Source organism: Nothobranchius furzeri, chromosome 3 (genome assembly GCF_043380555.1).
Source record: "Nothobranchius furzeri strain GRZ-AD chromosome 3, NfurGRZ-RIMD1, whole genome shotgun sequence".
Taxonomy (NCBI): Eukaryota; Metazoa; Chordata; class Actinopteri; order Cyprinodontiformes; family Nothobranchiidae; genus Nothobranchius; species Nothobranchius furzeri.
Window position 1 is genome coordinate 65,952,954 of NC_091743.1, and position 17,315 is coordinate 65,970,268.

General features: G+C 44.4%; 1 protein-coding gene across 3 annotated transcripts in view; it reads right to left on the reverse strand.

The window, feature by feature from the left end:
• LOC107385184 (SLIT-ROBO Rho GTPase-activating protein 3) overlaps nucleotides 1-16,167 on the reverse strand; it is a 51,044-nt gene extending 34,877 nt beyond the window's left edge. For all 3 annotated transcript variants that reach the window (XM_054730617.2, XM_054730614.2, XM_054730611.2), the window contains exons 1-2: nucleotides 15,871-16,167; nucleotides 2,239-2,434 (exon numbers count right to left, since the gene is read on the reverse strand). In XM_054730617.2, coding sequence (XP_054586592.2) covers nucleotides 2,239-2,434; nucleotides 15,871-15,937 — 263 coding nt within the window. In that variant the 5' untranslated portion in view covers nucleotides 15,938-16,167. The remainder of the gene's footprint in view (nucleotides 1-2,238; nucleotides 2,435-15,870) is intronic.
• Nucleotides 16,168-17,315: the final 1,148 nt, after the last annotated feature.

Below are 17,315 nucleotides of genomic sequence, written 5' to 3' on the forward strand. Positions count from 1 at the left end.
CAAAATGTTTACCACAGTACATGCATAAACCAAACCTTATACGATGTTGTCTCTCCTCCTGTGTGAGACAAGTCCTCCCCATCTGCATCAGTTCCTCAGCTGGTGAGGATTCTGTTGAGGAGTGACCACTAGTTCCTTGGCCCCGATCCTGAGTGGGAGGTGAACTGGGCCCGGGGTCTTGTCGCCTCAGCTCATGGTGTCGCTTGTCGATGGAGGAAGCAAGTCTGATGAGGGCCTCCAATGAACCGGGCTCGGGGCATAGGGCCAGCTGGTTCTGGACCCAATCATTAAGAGCCTCGGTGAAGGCGGCAATAAGAGCTTCCTCATTCCAGGACGTCCGAGCTGCCAGGATACAAAATTCCAATGCCATGTCTGCCGCTGTCCTCCTGCCTTGAGAAAGATTCCAGAGCTTCTTCCTAATATCCAAGCTGGACTCAAAACTTCCAAAAGTCAGTTTAAAATCAGATGAAAAAAATCACTTTATGAACCACTCAAAAGGGAATCACAGTGGCTCTTAACCTCAGCCCACCTTAGACCCTTTCCTCGTAGCAGCCCCACTACATAGGAAATCTTTACAGAGTCTGAGGCAAAGGCAACCGGAGAACATTCAAAAGCCAGTCTACACTGGAGTAGAAAACTGTGGCATTCCTCAAATTCACAGCTAAAGGTCACTGATGGTGGGCATGCTGCTAGACGGAAGTGAGTGACTTCCGGAGGACCTGTGGCTTCCGGTCCAAGGGAAACCGCAGCTGCTGGAGCGGCGAATGATGGTTCCGCTGGCAGAGGTGGCTGTTGACGCTAAGACAAACCACCGTGGATTTGTCTTACCAGAGCCTCCGATTGTTGGTAGCGTTGATTCACTGCAGCGAGTTGTTCCATAAGTAGCGGTGGTGTATGTTCCTGCTGTGTTAACCTGTGGGTGAGATCGGTGAGGGCTGCTTCTGCAGGGTTAGCAGTATGGCCGGATAATTCTGTCATGTTCTGAGGAAGGTGTCTAACCCAAGACATGCAGAATCAACTCAGGAGACGGTATAATGAAAAATAATTATTTTATTTGTGGATAATGGTAACTGAGGGCGCACTGGGAATTCCAGTGGACAGGGAAAACGGGAAATGCAGCGTCTGGAGGGGAGAGCAGATTAGAGGTGAGTCCTGAGAACTTTAAGTCCAACAGATAATGAGTGAGGGGACTTATTGGGGTAGAATGAGTTCAGCGAGTGAGGGGATGGGTAACGAGCCGGGGGTATCCAGGTGGGCGGTTCCAGAGCTGGAGAGGGAACGGAAATTCGTTGGAGAGCGGGTCGGTCAGAGGTGAAGGGATGACGTGGCGTGTAAGCAGAGCAAAGTCCCATTGAGCATGGTGAGGGAATAATCCAGAGACGAGGAGAACCTGAGGTGGAGATCCAGGAGACGTAAAGTCACAAAAGTCCCAAGAAAAAGTGCACGTAATAATGTTCACAAAAACCAAGAGCCAAGTACGAGGGCTGGAAACTACCAGTCAGTAGCAATCATCCAGCGTCAAGTAGTGTCACCCTCCTCCTTAAGAAGCCAACCCGCTGATTAGCTAATCAGGTGCAGCTGCCGCTCCCTCTCCTGCAAGACACAACTCAGAGATCTCATGTAGAGAGATGAGTACTCACCCCCGGCTCATGACAGGAACCTCTTATGGCAGCAATTCCATTAGTTATGATCAGTGATTCTTATCAATTGTATGTAGATGTGGCCATTGGCTGCAGTTATAATATAATCAGTCAGTGCTGCAGGCCTGTCCATGCCTCATCTCCAACATGCTGTAGGGTACGTTTATTTCGTGTCCAACGATTTGCTCCCTTGCATAAAAAAGCGGTAATATTAAAAGACAGCTGGAGCAAAATAAGCCCAATTTTGGTCCTCCAGATTCCTAAATAACAATCTGACTTATTTTCTCTGCGCATCATACATTTGTCAGTGCATAAGTAATTGTTTAGTGTGAAGCTCTTTGAAAATAGAAACAACCATTGGGGGGGGGGGGGGGGGTGTAGATGACGAGTCTGACCTAGTTGGGAGAAACACAGCAGCCTGAGGCCACAAGCCTTTTTGGCCCTTGATTCATTTCAGGTCATTTCCTTTTACTTTTATCCCTCCTCCCTCTTTGTTTCTTATCCCCCCTCTGTTTTCTTTTACATCTGCGATGTCAGGAAACACTTATTTATCAGACGCACACATTTGACACAGACATTATTGTGGGGAGAGACTCACTTGAAATGCTGGTGCTCTCTGGAAGTGCGGATCTTGGCGGAGTATCGTTCGGCCAGCTTGTCCAGGCCTCTGGAAAACTCAAGCTGGAGCTCGGCCTTTCTGCGGAAGAATTCCTGCAGGTCCTGCAGCAGCTGCAGCCGAGACTCGGACTGTTGCTCCAAGCAACGAAACTGCTCCACCAGCTGATTCCGGATCTCTGCAGGTCAAAATGATAGAGGGTCATCAGAATAAATGTTTTATCAGTAGTTGAAGCACATGAATGCAAAAGTTAGATTTGATTTAAACTAGAATGAATAACAATTAAAAGAGCAAGGAGATGTCAAAGTGAATTTGTCTGATGTCTATGCATGCTTGTGTTTGAGTGAGTCGTGGGAGGAAGAGAAGGGGGGAGTGTGGTGGGGAGTGTCTGCAAGCTGGGGTTGCTCACGTGCATACAGTATGAGATGCATGTCTGATGATTGCAGCAGACAGCATGGAAAATTCAAAATAGGTCAGCTTCTCAAAATGCTTTGTGCCGAGCGAGACTTCAGAGGACAGTTTCTTTTTTCCTTGAATAAACACATTGTGAGCATTTCCCTGATTACATTATCCCTGTGACTTCTGTGTGTGTGTGTGTGTGTGTGTGTGTGTGTGTGTGTGTGTGTGTGTGAGGTTTTAAAACAGAATGGGGGGGGGGGGGGCACATTGTATGAACCCGTCAACCAATTTCACAAGTTAAATGCTCAGAGCCAATGAGCACAGATTAGATTTGTGGACTGCTGATTTATTTATGTCAGAATTCATATAATATAGCATTATGTTATGGAATTTTATTTTCTCTTCAAGTGTTTTTCTTCTCAGAAGAAGCTGAGCTGTAGTGGCCTCATGAAGGGGGCCATTGGCTAGCATACTCTCCTGACAATAACATGTGCTACTACTAGTTCATCTGTTGAATTATAGATCCAATTAAAGACAATAAAGTTTAGCTCTTACTAAATGGAATTTTTACTATAAAATCACAATGTAGCCATAGAAAAACTACTTGGTAGTTATGGTGTGTGCGTGTGTCTGCTCTGTCTTCTCATCCCCAGTGAGTCGTGGTGGATGGCTGCTTATTCTGAGCCAGGATCCTCTGGAGGTGTCTTTCTGTTAAAAGGGAGTTTTCCTCTCCACTGTCAATACATGCTTGCTTAGTGAGGATTGCTGTAAAGACACTGACACGTGTCAGTGACTCGATGCAATCTGCTGGGTTCCTTATATAGAAACATTTTACTGATTGGCTTAATGACCTGACCTGTATTGGAATGTTTGTGACGTGCCTTGAGCTGACTCTTGTCATGATTTGGCACTATATAAATAAACTGAATAGAAATTACAGAATTCTCATAGTTTTGGTCCACTTTAAAGAAAAAACTGCTATTACATAAGATTTTGCACAATCAGCACCCTAAGTATGTGACATGACTGACTCTCAGCTACTACCAGGTTTAGAAATGTGCTAACAAACACAAGCATGTACACAGAGACACAAACACGCCTTCAGGCCCCAAATCATAATTACTGACTGTGTCCTGAACTCGCCTTTAATTCCCCTTGGCACAACTCCTGGCATTTTCGCTTATAAAAGTATGCCATATAATAAAAATACTGCTTTTACAGTGACACTAAAAAGAAAAACGAACCGTATTCCATGTAATCCCCTTCACATTTATAGCAAAAGTGATAAATACAGTGGCTAAGTGACTGCTGAATGTGAACCATCTTTCATCTTAGAGGCTAGATCTGGGTGCCTAGCTATGTTTTTTGTCATAATGTACAATAGTCGTAAGTAAAACTCTTAAAGTAAGCAGAGTTGCGAAAAAATAACTGAATAACTCAGACATTTAGTGAGTTTACAGTGATAGATGGCATGAAATTACTTCAATAAGGATATATTTCATTAGAAATAACACCATAAAAGCATTTTCCTGACAGACAATAAGCAACTTTCTGCACAGCTTCCTCCCACATAAGTATCAAAACTCATGAACTATTAAGGACACATTTAACTTGCTTTACATAATTTTATTTCCCATTACTGTTTTTGTGTGGGAAAAGAGGAGTGTGCAAACAAAAACTGTCTCCCTCTAAGTCTGAGAGTAAAAATGTGAATGACTAAGCAAAGCCAGACAGAAACAAAGTAAATATGGAGTCCCTTGATATGCAGAGAGGAGGAGATGTACCTCTCACGGTCCCCACAGTTGCCCAGTTGCCTGGTTACATGCCTCCGGAGGCATTTCAATGAGAGCAGGCCAGCTCCCGGCTCAAACAGTCGCAGCAGTCAGTCTGTTTAGCATAATGGCCAAGGACAAGGGCGACTTACTCAGCTCTGAAATGTGCAGCAAAACGATCTGTGAAGATGAATGAGGCACCAAGCAAGTTAAAAAAGAAAACATAAAGAGCCTGAGAACTAAAATAGAACACTGAACTTTTATTTAAATTTACTTCAGCCCCAAAGTGGCATCAAGCAAACAGCATAAGGAGCAAATCTGAACAGATTTTGCTCTAGAAGGAAATAAGACTTGTGGTATTTGCTTTCATTATCCTGTATATATGTGTGTGAGTTATTTTTAGATCCTAAACTGTTACAAGCAATGCTGCACTACATTCAATGAATGATTCAGACATTGCAGAGCAACGTATAATTACACAGACACTTGCAATGAGTTCCTCTAAAGATTTACAAAGAAAAGACTAAAGATGTTCTCTTTCTGTTGAAATGCTGAGTAACACGCCATACCAGTTCCTCGGTTTTTTGTAACAGTATGTCTGCTTTATACCAAAAACCTGTTAAAATTTTACTAACAGGACTTTAGGCATTCAGGCATCCCTTGGAAATCCCACCTTACCCTGAAGAGTACTAGGATGCTTTAAGAAAACAATATTTGACCACAGCCAGTTGAAAGAGTTCACTTCAAATCACTTAATTCATCCTCAAGAGGCAACTGCACAGCACGGAAAGTAGCAAAATACGAAAAACCAATGTAAAGACAACTTGTTATGAGCCATTAGCTGTTAAGTTGCATGTTAAGTTTGAATATGTCGGAAGGTATCACTGCAAAACTGAAATGCTGGACTATGAAAGATGTGAAGAAGATTATGTAGGGGAAGGTTCTCAGTCATCCAGGTCAAAGTAATCCAATGGGGTTCAAATGAAGGTAACTGGATTTCTTTAGTTAATCCCCTGATGATCAGGAGGTAGGAAGGAGGGGTATTCATAGGTACTTTCCACTCATTAAGCAGCAATGAACAACTACAGTTTATAAGCTTGACTCTCCCATATTCCAGTCAAAATGGCAAAGCTCCTTGAATGAGACACAAGATGTCTTCAATAAACCAAAAAAATCTGGTTGCCTTCATCTGAACCCTTTTGGATGAAAAAAGATTAATTTTCTTTCCATAACCATCCTTTGATTGCGCGTTATTAGATCTTTTAAAACTGCAGTTGACAAGAAATAATCCTTATTGTTCTAACCTGTCGTATTACAGGACGAAGAGTTTTTGTTTCCCTGTATGATCAAAAAAATGTATTTAAAAAAATCCATATCCACAAACCAAGTTAAAGCATGTTTGTGGTGTTTACAGTCATCTGAGCTAATGATGGAATAAAGGGAAAATCCTGGTCACTGTTCCATCCCAGCTCTCCCTGTAAGGCGTGTGCTTTACTGCAGTGCAGAACACCACATATCCCACAGTAGAGGAACTTCTTTAACCACATGAGCTCGTTTAAAATAACCCAAGTGTTAGAATGTCTAGTAGCAGCAACTGAGCCTTCAGTTAGCATAGCGTGGCTAGTCACACGGCACCAAAACCAACAATTACATAACTTGGTGCAAATTGAGGCTGTGTTCTGTGAGTGCTCGTCTTCTGAATGCAGTAATGACTATGGTATGCCTTTATGGCCTGTTTGGTGGAATTCACATTGCTTCCTCCCTGACGCCTGAGAAAACGCTCCCAACAACAAAAGGCGTCACTCACTGTTTGTGCAATCACACAGGAAAAAATCCAATGTTTAGCGGTGCAGCTTTGAGTCGCTCTCTCCTCAGATCTGATAATACTCGGATGCTGACAAATATCTATCAGCAAAGCAACAACATTGGCTCACGCACCGCACACGTTACCAGGAGACAGACAACAAAGGTATTGTGTAACCTGGGCAATGCAGCCCTGACATTTTTAGCCAGCATCTAACAAAATATTATTTTAATGATGCATTCCTACATAAGGGTGGGTCTGTGTGTTCGCTGCGAGATGAATACTTAATACTCAAATTATAGGCTCAACTTTTGTCAACTAATACAAACAATTTGGGAATTTGGTTTATGATTTTTACTGAGATTATTCAATCAAATTTGTAAAAATGTGATATAGTTTACAAAAGTATAATTCATGATTTATTGAATTTGAAATATTTTGTTTCAAATGAGAAGATATCTTGGGTAGACATATCTACGGAGGCACTGATATGAACATTTAGGCGAATATTGACATTTGATATTACAGGTTTGGTTCACTGAAAAACCATAATTTAATTATTATTTCTGATTATAAATGGTCACTATGAGTTTAACATACAGGTTGAACATGAAAATAGTCTCCTATGCCTATCTCTTGCATTAGCTTCTAATAGAAAATAGATGGTGAAACTCTAGGATTTGAAAAGTCTGACAGATCTACGTCACACTGTCACAACATTTATGGACTCACCCATCTTGCCTCACAACGGGGAAGGCTGTTGTTGGTTTAATGTCCAGGAAACTGCAGTGGACGTCTCAGCTACTTTAAATGAACCATTAGCTTTAGCAACACCACCACACCACTGATGTTCCTTCAGGCTTGTGTCATTTGTGGAGATAACACATCCATGTTGCAAGTCAGTGGTAGTGTCATGCTGCTGTTATCCAATCCAAGGTGAGATGTTCAAATATCAGGAAATAAGGCTCCAAAAGCTGCAGTTCGAGCATTTCTCCGTCTATTTATTTCTACAGCTAATGCAAGAATTAAGAGTTGAAGACTATTTTCCTCCTCCTTGAACCGTCACCTTATCGTGGTGGAGGAGTTTGAGTGCCCTAATGATCCTAGGAGCTATGTTGTCTGGGGCACTTAGTGCCCCTGGTAGGGTCTCCCATGACAAATTGGTCTTAGGTGAAGGGTGAGACAAAGAACGGTTCGAAGGATCTTTCATGGCGGTTAAAACGAAGAGTCGGAGTACCCGGCCCGGAGGGTTACCGGGGTCCCACCCTGGAGCCAGGCCTGGGGTTGGGGCCCGTGAGCGAGCGCCTGGTGGCCGGGCTTTCGCCCATGGGGCCCGGCCGGGCCCAGCCCGAACCGGATACATGGGCTCGTCCAACTGTGGACCCACCACCCGCAGGAGGAACATGAAGGGTCCGGTGCAATGCGAATCGGGTGGCAGACCAAGGCGGGAGCCTTGGCGGTCCAATCCCCAGACAAGAAAACAAGTTTTTGGGACATGGAACGTCACCTCGCTGGCGGGAAAGGAGCCGGAGCTTGTGGCAGAGGTTGAGCGGTACCGGCTAGATATAGTCGGACTCACCTCGACACATTGCATTGGCTCTGGAACCCGAGACCTGGAGAGGGGTTGGACACTCTACTTTGCTGGAGTTGCTCCGGGTGAGAGGCGGAGGGCTGGGGTTGGCTTTTTGTTAGCCCCGAGACTCTCTGCCTGTGTGTTGGGGTTTACCCCGGGGGACAAGAGGGTAGCTTCCTTGCGCCTTCGGGTCGGGGAACGGGTCCTGACTGTTGTTTGTGCTTATGGGCCAAATATCAGTTCAGAGTACCCACCCTTTTTGGAGTCCCTGGGACGAGTGCTAGATAGTGCTCCATCAGGGGACTCCATTGTCCTGCTGGGGGAATTCAATGCTCACGTGGGCAATGACAGCTTGACCTGGAGGGGTGTGATTGGGAGGAACGGCCCACCTAATCTGAACTCGAGCGGTGTTTTGTTATTGGACTTCTATGCAAGCCGCAGTTTGGCCATAACGAACACCATGTTCGAACATAAGGATGCCCACCGGTACACTTGGTACCAGGGCAGCCTAGGTCACAGGTCGATGATAGATTTTGTAGTCGTATCATCTGACCTGCGGCCGTATGTTTTGGACACCCAAGTGAAGAGAGGGGCGGAGCTGTCAACTGATCACCACCTGGTGGTGAGTTGGATCAGATGGCAAGGGAACATGCCGCGTAGACCTGGCAGACCCAAATGCATAGTGAGGGTCTGCTGGGAACGCCTGGCAGAAGAACCTGTCAAGACGGTCTTCAACTCCCACCTCCGGCAGAGCTTTGACCACGTCCCGAGAGCAGTGGGGGACATTGAGTCCGAGTGGGCCTTGTTCCACTCTGCGATTGTTGAGGCGGCTGTTGCTAGCTGTGGTCGTAAGGTGGCCGGTGCCAGTCGTGGTGGCAACCCCCATACCCGCTGGTGGACACCAGAGGTTCGGGGAGCCGTCAGGCTGAAGAAGGAGGCCTACAGGGCGTGGCTGGTCTGTGGGTCTCCGGAGGCAGCAGACAGGTACCGGATAGCCAAGCGGGGTGCAGCAGTGGCAGTTGCGGAGGCAAAATCTCGGGCGTGGGAGGAGTTTGGTGAGGCCATGGAGAAAGACTATCGATCGGCTCCAAAGAGGTTCTGGCAAACTGTCCGGCGCCTCAGGAGAGGAAGGCAGCAACTCGCTCACACTGTTTACAGTGGGGATGGGGAGCTGCTGACGTCAACTGAGGCTATAGTCGGACGGTGGAAGGAATACTTTGAGGAGCTCCTCAATCCCACCAATGCGCATTCTGAGGAGGAACCAGAGCTGGGAGGCCTGGGGATGGACTGTCCGATCTCGGGGGCAGAAGTTGCTGAGGTAGTCAAACAACTACACAGCGGCGGAGCCCCGGGGGCGGATGAGGTTCGTCCTGGGTATCTCAAGGCTATGGATGTTGTAGGGCTGTCATGGTTGACACGTCTCTACAACATTGCGTGGTCATCGGGGGCAGTTCCTATGGAGTGGCAGACCGGGGTGGTGGTCCCCATCTTTAAGAAGGGTGACCTGAGGGTGTGTTCCAACTATAGGGGGATCAAACTCATCAGCCTCCCTGGAAAGGTCTACGCCAAGGTACTGGAGAGGAGGGTCCGAACGATAGTTGAATCTCAGATAGAGGAGGAGCAATGTGGTTTTCGTCCTAGCCGTGGAACTGTGGACCAGCTCTATACCCTTGCAAGGGTGATGGAGGGGGCATGGGAGTTTGCCCAACCAATCCACATGTGCTTTGTAGATTTGGAGAAGGCTTATGACCGTGTCCCCAGGGGCACCCTGTGGGGGACGCTCCAGGAGTATGGGGTGGGTGGCTTTCTGTTAAGGGCCATTCAGTCCCTTTACCAGAGGAGCGTGAGTTTGGTCCACATAGCCGGTAGTAAGTCGGACCTGTTCCCAGTGAGGGTTGGACTCCGCCAGGGCTGCCCTTTGTCACCGGTTCTGTTCATCACTTTTATGGAAAGAATTTCTAGACGCAGCCGTGGTGTGGAGTGTGTCGAGTTTGGTGGCAGGAGAGTCTCGTCTCTGCTTTTTGCGGATGATGTGGTCCTCCTAGCTTCATCCAGCTCTGACCTTCAGCTCTTGCTGGGTAGGTTCACGGCCGAATGTGAAGCGGCTGGGATGAGGATCAGCACCTCCAAATCTGAGACCATGGTTCTCGACCGGAAAAGGGTGGCTTGCCACCTCCGGGTCGGGGGAGAGGTCCTACCTCAAGTGGAGGAGTTTAAGTATCTCGGGGTCTTGTTCACGAGTGAGGGTAGGAGGGATCGGGAGATCGACAGGCGGATTGGTTCGGCGTCTGCAGTGATGCGGACGCTGAGCCGATCTGTCGTGGGGAAGAGGGAGCTGAGCCAGAAGGCCAGGCTCTCGATTTACCGGTCGATCTACGTCCCAATCCTCACCTATGGTCATGAGCTTTGGGTAATGACCGAAAGAACGAGATCGCGGATACAAGCGGCCGAAATGAGTTTCCTCCGTAGGGTGGCCGGGCTCAGCCTTAGAGATAGGGTGAGGAGCTCGGACATTCGGGAGGGACTCGGAGTAGAACCGCTGCTCCTCCGGATCGAAAGGAGCCAGTTGAGGTGGTTTGGGCATCTGGTCAGGATGCCTCCTGGACGCCTCCCCGGGGAGGTGTTTCGGGCATGTCCTGCCGGCAGAAGACCCCCGGGTCGACCCAGGACACGTTGGAGAGGTTACATCTCCAATCTGGTCCGGGAACGCCTTGGGGTCCTGCCGGAGGAGCTGGTGGACAAGGCCGGGGAGAGGACGGCCTGGAGCTCCCTAGTTGGGATGCTGCCCCCGCGACCCGGACCCGGATAAGCGGAGGAAGACGAAGACGAAGACGAAGAAGACTATTTTCATAGTCAGCCTGTATGTCAAACTCAGAGAGACCATTGCATTTCAAAAATAACAAGTACAAAACACAAATCACAGAGAAGCATAATTTCCCTTTTTTTCTTACTGAAAAAGCTAATAAAAAAGTGGTGGTAAAGTGCATAGGGTTTATGTTTGATTGATGTCCAGCACGGTCAGTAGCAGAGATTTATTGGAGGTCAGTGTTTGTGTCAGAATAAAGTCCTCATAGCAGCAAACCAATCTAAACCCCGTTAGCAAATGAGCTTAAGATGTCAGCTTAAAAGCTTTTCCTGAAACTGAGATGGGAGATGGAGCTGTGATGGCTCCCTCACAGCTGCAGAGCAGCTCCAGAGCGAGAGATAGAGAGTGGAAGAGTCAAAAAAGAACCACACCTCACATCGTGCTCTATATTCCTGACCAATGGCTTTTGTCATTTAAACTGTGTGTGTGTTTAGCAGGTGCCCAAGAAAAATATCTAGAGTTCCTATCCGTAATTACACATATCTTTCTGAGTATGTGACCATGTTATTATCAATGTCTTAAAACAACATAAAATAAATGAAAAAGCAATCTCATTTCATTGTTTAAAATTTTTATAAAGGTGTACTATTGTTAGACAGTGTTAAGCTCTAGCACGTTATGCTAAAGCTATACATAAACTACATTGAAATATTGGTTAACACTTTACAATAGAAGTCCCTTTAGTGGCGTTACTTAGTGCATAATTAAGCATTAATAAACAAAAAACCCTTTATTCTTGTTCCAGAAATTATAAATTATTGAGTTTCCTCAATAGTTTAATGTATCTGCTTAGTGATACATTACATAACAATAACATTAGATAGCGGTTAATATTTATTTGATAGCTTAATAATGCATTAAGTAATGGTAATAAAGGGACCCTTAATATAAAGCGTTACCAAATATTGTTACTCATTACAGTGTTTGATGCTTTTGTTTTTGTCCTTTGTGTGCATTTAGACTAAAGATTGTTATTCCCCACACAGTCACTGTCATGTTTATATTTCATAAAATTAGTAAAACATCTGGAAGAACCTTATAAACATGGCCCCTAATAAGACTCTCAGATCATTTAAGATACTTTTAATGAAAACACTAAGGTAAAAGGCTTAAGAGTATGTGATTCATCTAAAGGTCAAAGAAAAGCTAGAATATTTGCAAAACTGAAATTGCCTTAATTTTATCCAACATGACATTTATAATGTAATTTACAACTTGAAAAGACATTAAACTGCAAAAAGCAAGATGGATCCGTTTACTCCCATACCACACCACTTTAATTTATAAAGCACATTTAACATGGCATTACAGCCAACCAAAGCGCTGCACATAATCAAACAACACAAAGCATAAAATATTCACATCATTACAAAAAACTATATAAAAATTGCACAAAAAGGTACTGTCAGCCAAACAAGGAACCATAAAAGCAGACCTGGGATTTAAAAATAGCCAGAACACTGCTTTTAAATTGAAGAACCAAAGTGGAAGGGGGATGACAGGAGAAATGCTTTAAGAATCGAAGGCCAGGGAGAAGTAGTGTGTTTTCTAAAAACGGCAAGCAAGGGTGCTTGCCCAATCAAAAGGCGTAGTGAATTCCTCGGTTTCGGGGCACAAATAGAAAAACCCCTCTCCTAAGAGGGATGCTTGATTATGGAACACAATGACATAATTTGACTAGTTAAAGAGGCCCTTCACTGAGAACTCTTTATTACTTATTACTTTTAAAAACAATCGGTCACTCTGAGTTCAAAATGCATGCAGGCTTAACGTGAAAACAGTCGTCTGCCCCTACATTCCCCTTTGTACTGCATTAGCTTCTGACAGAAAATAGACAGTGAAATACTAAGATTTGAAAAGCCTGAAGCAGGGTCCACAATGGAGGCAACAGAGGTGTGGAAGAACAGCAGGACAGTTTACTTGTGTGCTTAATGGCGCATCAACCTACACAGATTCACTACCCTGTGGAGCAGCATATCAGCCATCTCCCTCGCTGGACTCTCAAAATCACAGGTCACAATTTGTTTATGGCATTCGCCATTAAACCAAAAAGACGACGATGGAGATCACATTTGACATCAATGTATGATGTCATTTGTAATGTTGTTCCTCCCCACTGCTAGCCTAGTGAACTAGACCAAATTCTTGCTTTGCAAAGTTTGGTCTAGGCGCGCTCCATTGGAACCTCTGCAGCTCCTACCAGGACTCTGGCTAGCCAATTACAACTCTCTAGAGGGGTTTCAAACACATTAAGAGCTGTGATTGGTCCATAATGGTGGGCCAATCATAGTGCTCTATCTGCTTAGTGAACAAATCACAGAGCTTTATCCGCTTCGTGGGCCAATCAGGGCACTCTATATGCCTGGTGGGAGGGATGATGCAACAGAGTGAAACAAGAGTATGTCACATTCATTGTCCAGTGGAATGCGGAGATCATTTGAAAGACAACGGTAGAACCCGCCCCACAACCGAGAGCCGTCAATGGAGCGTTGCCAGACTAAATAATACATTCATTTAGTCTGGCTTGCCAGGCTACCCCACTGCCAAAATTAAAGCCACAAAAAAATACTGTTGCACTTCTCGAAAGATACTGGTAGTAAATAAGGAGTGAGATCACACAAATAGATGTATGCCTAAATTGCATCCCTGCAATAGGGGTTTATTTGACAGTTACCAGACATTTCACACTGACACCATGTGTGAGTTCCTGTCTAGCCCTATATTAGCTGTGGAAATGTATGCAAGTGGCACGAGGTAAAAATAAAACCAAATCTTATTTTAGGGGTGCAGCGTGGCAAGCTGCTTCAGGGACGTAACTGAAAAGTTCTACACCACGATTGATTTTGCTCAATCCCATGAACTATAATTGATTGTATTTGATTGTGACGTTCTGCTGCTGTTCCACACCGCTGATGCCTTCAGTGTGGACTTGCCTTAACAGATCTACGTCACATTGTACCTTAACAGTCATGGATTCACCTATCTTGACTCGCAAAGGGAAACGAAACAACAGAGAACATTTCAACAAGCAGACGCTAACCATTAGCATTAACAACTTCACCACAGAGCAGAACTCCTTCAGGCTTGTGTTATTTGTCGGATATAAAAAAAAAAACATCCACGTTTCAAGTCAATGGTAGAGTTGCGCTGCTGTTATCTAATCGGAGACAAGATGGCCACATATCAAGAAATAAGACTCTAAAACCAGCCGCCTGAAGCTACTTTCTTCTCTCACTGAATTCTCCGTACTGAAACATGCGCACCAGAGGTTTCTTTACCCAGAGTACGACTTACAAGACATTCATTCCTAGAGACTTTTGCAAATGTATTCAAAATATAAGTGAAGAACATCTTCAATACTTTAAAGCTGTCAAGTGGTACCACGTATGTTAAACAGAGCTACTCTGTATTGACTTGATTACAGTCTAAGATAATTAATTACAAAAGCAAGTGAACACTTTTGCTGATTTTATGAAACAAAATATTTTCTCCTTAATTGTGACTATTACAATGAAAAACAATAATAATCATCCCAAACTATAGGATGTTTTATTACTACTATGGTTAAAAATCAACAATCTCTATCCAAACTTTAAGACAAGATTTAAAATTGTTAAGTTACTAGTTATTGTAGGCCACAGAACTATGATTGTATACAATGTAAAAAAAAGTCAATGATCTTTGGGCCATTTTTCTAAAAGGATTCCAAATGAGGCATATTGGTAAAATCTGGATGTAAAAATTCTAGAAAATATAGGTCTTCACCAGAAGTCCTGAAGAAACAAAATTCATCATTCAAAGAATGCACTGGGGGCCACACAAAATTACCTTGAGGGCCAAAAATGGCCCTTGGGTCAAAATTTGGACATGCACGTTCAAACCTAATCCTTGTGTTGTATTGATTACTTTATTTTCATAGTGCTGGGTTTGTGTCTAATAAAACAATTAGTTTGTATGTAGAAATTAGGCTGCAGGGTTGCACAGTTGAAAGAACTTTAGCCTTGCAGCACAAAGGTTGCAGGTTCAAATCTTGGGAGCAACCATTCTGTGTGGAGTTAGCTTGTTCTCTCCATGCATGCAGGGTTTTCTACAGGTATTCCAGGTTCCTCTCATGCACAACAAATCTTGCTTGTTGGGTAGATCTGCAAGTTGATTTGGACACAGAAATCTAACAATAAACTGAACAATCCAGATTCAAGTCCAAAACAAAAAACTGAGACTTGAAACCACCAAAACAATAAGAGGTGATGCATGGTGATGCACAATGTTAACCTTCTCAGGCTCAAAATAAGTTTTGATAAAAGGACGAACAACCAAGTCCTTCAGGGGTACTTCTGAGTTCAAAAATGCTCATGAAATACATATGTGGAGTAACCAGGTAGGTAGGTTTTAACGTTGCAAATCTGCAACACTTGCCTCCAGAGGGTTAAAAGCCGAAGATGCCCGCAGAAGACAGACGACAGCAGAGACATTCACATTCTGTTCCTGACGATTATCTGTCTCTTTAGGTGGTTTATTCAGTCACATATTTAGAATCAGACAGTAAAATCTTTTCATGGTTCATAATTCACACAGACAGCATACATTATTCAGTGACTTTGTGAACTGTTGGCTATGTGACCTTCTCAGGAATTCCTTCTTATATCACATGTTGTCCTGGGGTGACAGGAAAATACTAAACTGAAACAGATGATCGCAATCATCTTAAGGGTGGATTGGCACTTATTTCCCCTGCATAAATCTATGTATCCTCACGTTTCATGCAAAGTTGTTCTTTTCAAATATGTCCAATAGACTGTAGTGTGTCTTTATTGTTGGAGTACAAGTGAAAACAGCCGAGAATCTGCAGGTTGGAGCAAATCACAAAGCTCTAGTTGCTTGCATGGCCACACATGCAAGGCTAGGCATGTTGCATCCAGACAGTCATCTGCACTGCAGAAAACCCGGCTGGGCCAAGTTGCTGTTTAACTGTCGACATCAATCTAAACCGTGAACTAAATGGAAATCGAGTATTTATTGACAAATAAATTAGATTATTCGGTATTTTCTTGTGGAAGCAAGAAAAAGCATTTAAATGGAACTAAAAACAAGCAGTCCCACCCCACAACAACTGCACCTAGAGCCACATAAAGCAATTGTAAAGTTATGCATGGGTGTATTCACACAAAAACGCTGCGATAAGGCCTGCACGCGCACCTACCTTTCACTTGGGTCTCATATTCAGCTATGATCTCTTTGTCCTTCTTGACTTTCGCCTGAGATGACATTTTTGTGGAGAACGGATTGTGCAATCCTCAGGCAGGCAGGGTTCAGCGTGTCTGCTGCCACAACGCAGCGATGGCCCGACCGTCCGCAGTCCTATCTCCAGTCAGCTGAGCAGCGATCAGATGGAAATCATCGCCGCAGCTCGACCCAACTTCGGAGCTCCAAACGCACTTCTTCTTCTCTGGTCCTCCCGGTTCAGTTGCGGCGCTGCTGTGTTCGAGGCGACGTCTCTTTGAAAGTGTTAAATGATCATCGTTCCTGACCGCTGCTCCTGCTCCTCCTCCTCAGTACTCTCATTGAACCACTATAGGTTTTATGAACATCTGATGCAGGCTCAACTAGGTTATCCTTACGGATGAGCTGTCCCTTCAGCTTCTTCCTTCAGCATCTGTTTTGGGTATTGTGCATGTGTGTGCCCGCGCTTGTGCCTGCAGCAGCAGATTTAGTTGAATGGATATGAGACTCCTCCTTGAAAACCCTCCCACTCTCCCTCTCGTTTCTTTCATGGATGATTTAGGTGTGTGTGTGTGTGTGTGTGTGTGTGTGTGTGTGTGTGTGTGTGTGTGTGTGTGTGTGTGTGTGTGTGTGTGCGTGTGTGCGTGTGTGCGTGTGTGCGTGTGTGTGTGTGTGTGTATGTGTGTGTACCTATGGTTTGTCAGCCCGATTGTCAGGCTACGCACCAGCATAATGAAACCATTGGTTTTATGAGACAATTTTTGATGGTCACAACAAAAAAAGCTATCTTCCAGTTAAATGGTCACAGACCCAAGTGCTTCAATGATCACTGGTGCATCTAAGGCCTTGACTCATCACCACAGCTCTATTTCCTCTTTCATTCCTTGATATTTTGGATGTTATATATACATGTGTATACAGGTCTCATAAAGTTTGAAAGTCTGCTTAAACCACAAAACAGTTAGAATTGTGCATTTTTCTAAACAGACCTCATAAACTCTAGTTGTCTCCACAAACCACCATGTTGTCATGTCCCCATAAGCCTGTGAAGTGTCATGTGTGAAATGTATGTGTGTTATGGTTTTTCCTACTTTTGAAGTAAGACTTTTCTTCCATGGGTAAAAAAAAAAAGTTTTTTGACATATTTTTCATGTTCACCAGATGCAGGGAAACGTGCGTCCTCATAAACCACCAAAAAGTCTTAGTGGTTTCATAAACCATAAATTCACATGTGTGCGTGTGTGTGTGTGTGTGTGTGTGTGTGTGTGTGTGTGTGTGTGTGTGTGTGTGTGTGTGTGTGTGTTTGTTTGTTTGTTTATTAAGATCCCCATTAGCCACTGTTAAAACAGTTGCTATTCTTCTTGGGGTCATAACATCATCCAAAAAATATATTATTCATGCATCAACACTGGGCTCACAAACAAA